The 5,852-nt window shown below is 47.5% G+C and overlaps 2 protein-coding genes across 2 annotated transcripts in view; one reads left to right on the forward strand and one right to left on the reverse strand.

Annotated features, from left to right (window-relative positions):
- Positions 1-2,373: 2,373 nt before the first annotated feature.
- T265_15105 (hypothetical protein) overlaps positions 2,374-5,852 on the forward strand; it is a gene marked incomplete at both ends in the record, with an annotated part of 33,681 nt that continues 30,202 nt past the window's right edge. Inside the window, 2 exons of the mRNA XM_009176614.1 lie at positions 2,374-2,447; positions 2,499-2,584. Of these exons, the coding sequence (XP_009174878.1) occupies positions 2,409-2,447; positions 2,499-2,584 (125 nt within the window). The remainder of the gene's footprint in view (positions 2,448-2,498; positions 2,585-5,852) is intronic.
- T265_10289 (hypothetical protein) overlaps positions 3,570-5,852 on the reverse strand; it is a gene marked incomplete at both ends in the record, with an annotated part of 13,231 nt that continues 10,948 nt past the window's right edge. Inside the window, one exon of the mRNA XM_009176615.1 lies at positions 3,570-3,779. Within this exon, the coding sequence (XP_009174879.1) occupies positions 3,570-3,779 (210 nt within the window). The remainder of the gene's footprint in view (positions 3,780-5,852) is intronic.

The following is a 5,852-nucleotide window of genomic DNA, read 5'->3' on the forward strand; positions in this document are numbered from 1 at the left end:
GGTGCGAACGTTTATGTTGAAAGTTCGTACTTGCCAGAAACAGTTCGTGATCAGCACACAACTGAAGGAGTCGATCTCCGTTGTCTGTGCAGCGAGCATCGACTCCGAATCGACCACCCGAATTTAATTCCGAGGAGCTCAGACGACCTACTTGATCATCCGAATCGCCTGCAAGGATCACAATGTCAGTGCTCTTTTCCTGACGAATGAGTCCGGATAGCTCTCGATAGAAAGTATCCTTCTCCGAACCATAACTGCAGTCCGTTGGGGCGTAAGCCGACACGACAAACAGGCACCGCTTTTTATACCGAGAGGCATTGAGCTTGAGTGGACTGGATAACCGGATCCAATCCAGCAAGGCGCGTTCAGCTCTGGGGCTGAGCGCGACTCCCACGCCATATATTCCACGAGTCATCGCTTCTGGGTCACCGGACACACGGAGGGAGAGATGTGAATGAGCTGAGTTCATCCTTGGCGTTCTGAGATGCATAACCACGCTCGGGTCTTGTATGCGTGCATCGGAGACACAGCATACATCAATTTTAAGGGAGTACAAGGTTTCAGTGAGCATTGCCTGTTTGCCAATTTGACAGAGTGTGGACGTTAAAAGGTCCTATATAGAAAGGATCTCGTGGGTTTAGAAAGGTGCTATTTTGCTTAATGTTTATGGGCAGCAATGAGCCTAAGGCCCTTCGGTCAGATGACTGACAGTCAAATGGCCCAGTGACGTTTGCTTGTGCGGTGGGTAGGGGTTGGGGAGGGATATCGGTGGATGCGGAACTGCGCGGGCAAATGATACTTCCCGGTTGCCCAGGCCGAGGAAGGGGGTTTGGTTGAGGTACCCCACCTTGAGCCTTTGACTCAAAAGTCTCACCCATAAGGCAGTGAGAGGATGTAGGGTTTTCTTTGGGGACCCTTCCCGGAGCCGACGACTCGAAAGTCTGACCTGCTCGGCTGCAGGGGGGTTGGCCCAACCCGAGGGCGCAGGGAATAAAGCATTACTGTCTCATTCTTGATGCGGCTGTGCACAGCAGATGCCTTTTGAACAGCACCGGGCTCTTTGGTTTTAAAAGTATTTCGACCGTATTGGATAATACGCCGGCCGTCACGGTCAACCGTTGGGCGATCGCAGTGTGCGGTTTTCGGGGCCGACCTTTTCTAACCCGTCGTTCCTCGGGGGAAGGCAGCATCGCTGCTTCCATGAATATGGACATGTCGGTCGCCTGGGGGAAACACCTTACTGCCTTCACACTTCTGTCGCGGAGGACAGTACGACTTTACCCCCAGACCGCCTCGTAGCATTGAAGCTCGACCGCCACGTCAAGGTGGCAGCTTCAGGTCGGAGCAACATATATCGACAGAGACGTAAAGCAAACTTTCAGCAGTGGATGCCTAATCTGTTATGGAGTACGAGCATTGAAGGCTGCAACGTTGATCAGTTCTTTTGAGTTAGTGAGTGAGTATTTTGGTTTATCTTTCTGGGTGGTGGTTTAAACACGGAACAGGGGCTAGAGGACTGGAAGATGGGTTGGTCGCTTTGCATTATTTGGTGGATGGGAAAAGGCTTTGCTTGACGTCTAGTGGGTGGAGAGCTGCAAGGGCGATCGGTACACCTCGGCTACCCCGTCCGAAAACGGGGTATTGTTTGAGGTACCGCATGTCGAGCCTTTGAATCAATAGTCTGGCTCACAAGGTAGTGGGAGAATGTAGGGTTTTGTTTGGGAATCCTGTCCTCTAATCGAAAGTCTGAACCTGCCTCCACACTCCTGTCGTAGAGGACAGACGTTACCTTTGAATCAATAGTCTGGCTCACAAGGTAGTGGGAGAATGTAGGGTTTTGTTTGGGAATCCTGTCCTCTAATCGAAAGTCTGAACCTGCCTCCACACTCCTGTCGTAGAGGACAGTACGACGTTACCTCCAGACCTCGTAATACAATTTCTCACAGTACGTCTACTCGCTGTTTTTCGTCGGGCTGTTCACCGTTGCCCTTCCTGATATGATTAAACCTTGGGAAACTGAGTTCCAGCCAGTAAGATCATTGCACTGAAGTCCGACCACTACGACAAGGTGACAAGTTCATGTCGGATTTCTCCATAGAACATTCGTGGACGCCAGTGGAAAGCTTTCTCTGACAATCAGCAGCGATTCAAGACTGAAAACAGCAATTGCATTGTCTCTGGTCGTCTACATACTTCGCCAAAATTAACTGAAGTGAGTAGGCTACTACTGTTGGACTTGGTTGATGTGGAAGTTATTGTGTAAAACTCCTTTCGTTCGGTAGATGGTTGAAAATGCAAAACCGGTTTGCCTTATTTCAGCTCTTTGTTCAACCTGATTTTGGCCCATTCACTTTCTCTTTCAGTGACTTCTTTTGCCAAGCTCTCTATACCATTGACTTCAACTCTCCATGTCCGGTGGTCATGCGGTACAGAATTTACTGCGATGGGTATGTCTGTATTTCTGTTCCCCGTCTATCTAGCCCCGACAATTCTGGCAGCTAAGAACCTTTGACGCCGCTTCTTCCGTGGAGTCTGTGAATGATATAGCTGATGGCGTTATCCTGGGGAAAGTTCTTCTGGCAATGTAAGTCGATGCGGTGAGGCTGGTTCTTCTTTGTTATGTAGGGCACTACCTATCTATATCTTCAAGTCACACGACAAGATATATACATGTTTTGTTTCGGTGACTATTTATTGCTGACGGGTGGTATCCCCCTCGATTCTGGCAGTGTAGTCTTTTTGTTGGTTTATTGGTTTATTGAACATGGTCACTCATACGGTCCTATTCGCCCTTCTTCACTGTTTGACTTCACTCCTTTTAGCTGTCTCTTGTGTGACAGCAAACCGGCTTCATGGGGGGTCCGGTGAAGGATTTGTCATAGTTTACGTTCAAGGGAACGAAGGAGGATGTAGGCTAGGTGAAAGAGCCCACTATCAGGGACCTGGCACAGTGTAGCACGACGGTACTACATCAGGGGGTTTATCTGACGAATCGCATAGGGCTTTAGTGTTTTCGTGGGCGACCCTGACCTGCGAGGTACGCAGTGCAGGAACGTGTCTTGGTTCATTGTTGTTGATGTATTTCCAGACATCCTGCTTTTGAGCATGGATCGGTTTCGCTGACGAAACGAAATCACTAATTGACATCTTACTCATCACGTGCAATACTTCATCCTATTTCCAAAGACATCGGAAAATGGGTCTCGTCTAGTCAGAGTCACTGTGCGATGTTCCATTTTGACATACTGCTTGTAGTGCACAAACCAAAGACTGAACAGTTGTTAGCTGAGCTTATTACTTTCCACGTGAAAATACCGCTGTGTTTGCTTCCCACTTCTGTATTTCTGCACGGACTTCTGAGTCCAGTGCATATATATTAGTTTTTGTGGGGTGTCCACATGTGTTCACATTTTATGTTTAGCGTTCACTTGTATATGCTCGACCCTTCGGTTGCATTTGTGCAAAAATTGTAAGCGATTCTGCCGCACAAACCTGCTGTGAGTTGTAAAGTGTTATCACAAACTTGTGTTGGATCAAACCCAATCAATCGACGTGGTAGATAGATTTATTCACCTGATCTTTTGTTCAAGTTCCGATAAACCGGTTGATGAGCCGAACGAACGCTCTTTCGACTTCTCTCCATTCGGTGACGACTGATTGTAATGGCCAAATTCATCGTACCCTTGTGCGTGGCAAATTTTCTTGGTACAACGATTCCTCCTATAAAAATAACGCCAACGGGACCTTGCAAAATCATCCTCCGTTGTAGGATATTCTCTCTAAGGAGAAGAGGTTGGATTTAGTCATTACGAACAAGTCGGAAACACTCACCAGCGTAAACAAGATCGCCTAGTTTACTGTCCTATTATTTGCGAAGTTTTTGGTTTTCACAGGAGAATCAACTGAATCGCTCGTTGAAAATATTTTTATTTTTATTGTCAATTATTTAGTGTCCGAAACTCAGCACAACCGCTGGAGTTGTCGTATCTGTGTGGTCAGTTGGACAAAGGTGCTTCTTGTGGCCTACCGGAACGATTCCGACCGTGTTTGCTATGCCTAAAAACCCTTCAGCTGTATCATTTCGCTGCCTAGCTGCCATGCCACACGAAGGAGGCACGAGGACTGGGATACTGTCAGGTTGCCCAATCCTAGACAGGGGGAGTCGAGAGGCAGAGGTCAGGTTCAAACCACGGACCTTCCGGTCAGTAAATTTGCTCTCTAACCACTGAGCTAACTCGCCCCCTCCCCAGTGCACAGCCGTCTTTCAGACGAAAAGAGACACGGTGGTTTGGACGGTGCCCTGTTGCTTAAGTCCAAACAGGAACAGTCGATCTGCTGAGGTTGGGTCCGAATCACGGACCTTCTGGTTCCTAAGCTGGCGCCTTAACCAGTGAGCTATCTGGAGCCCAAAGGATCCACCACCATAACCACTAGCTGCATCACTTAAGTCTCGGTCGAATGTTTTCTCCCGCTTAGTGTCCTGCTTACACTGGAATCAGTAGTACAGCAATCGGGATGAATCTGGTGATTTACGCTCATGCTGTCATCGAACGATTATCTGGTAATTTGATCTGGGCACCATTGTGCACACATCCTACGTCTTTACATAGGTTGCTAAGCTGATTTTAAAAGGTTCGATATTGTGACTCGACGTGTTCAGTCACTAAACCGCCACTCCAAATGGTCATGTGCTAGATGAGAGGGACTCGGTTCTTATGTTGCTGCTCACCCAAGATTCCAAACTAATGTCAGTTTGTGAGGCCTCATCAAAATTCGCACAGTTTCTGAGTTATACTCACGTCGTCTTATTGAACCGTTGGCCGTCCATTACCCCATATAGTTAGCAACGTTTTCTTATGTGGAGCCTGAGGAGAGTAAAATAAATATTATCATTGCTTCTGCCACTCGACTTCCCCCGTTTTGGCTTGGGCAACCTGGTAGTATCCCAGCCCTCGTGCTTCCTTCTGGTGGCATGGCAGTTAGGCACCGGAAGAGTGCCCCAGCTGAATGATTATTTTACAATTATTATCGCCTCATGTGTCATATACAGTTCCAAACATAACATAATTATTGCATACAAGTCAAAGCAAACATTGTTAATTTTATCACTCGCTGGCCTAAATGATAATTCGAGGGAAGAACAGACCTCGTTGTTATGAAGGATGGCAGGCAGTTGCTTACGCCCTATGTCCTCCTCTGAAGGCGAGATCGCTTAAGTGGTTAGAACGCAAATTTATTGACCGGAGGATCCGTTCTTCGAACCCGACCTCTGCCTCTCGACTTCCCCTGTTTTGGCTTGGGCAACCTGGTAGTATCCCAGCCCTCGTGCTTCCTTCTGGTGGCATGGCAGTTAGGCACCGAAAGTGTGCTACAGCCAAACCATTTTTGGAACCGCTCCGGATCTTTGGATAATAGTTTTAGGAGTGCTTCCTCGTCAGCTGTAATCCCATGAGGCCATGCGCGATGACTGAGTTACCGTCTTTCGGATTTAGATACGAACCAGGAAACCTGAACTCAGAATACGACGCTTCGACTTCTAATTGTGGCTCATGCTGAAAAGGTTCTTGCAGTCATGAGTAATACGTACATTCCTGACGTGAGTAGGGTCAAGTTTGTGCGATCCTCACATCCGTCTTTAACAACAATCCCATGGCTACCACCTATTTAAAAGAAACTGAAATTGTCCAGCACTCCTCTGGCACTTGTCTGCATCATAAACCGATATACTTGCGAACACTGGAACATGCGAGAAAGCATTTGATGATATAGACTAGCTTACGCCTTTATCACTAACTTCTTCGGTTGACTTTGGAACCACCTTCAACAAAGCATTATCTCACACTCTTTCGTAC

The sequence above is a fragment of the Opisthorchis viverrini genome, assembly GCF_000715545.1.
Source record: "Opisthorchis viverrini unplaced genomic scaffold opera_v5_349, whole genome shotgun sequence".
NCBI classification, from domain to species: domain Eukaryota; kingdom Metazoa; phylum Platyhelminthes; class Trematoda; order Opisthorchiida; family Opisthorchiidae; genus Opisthorchis; species Opisthorchis viverrini.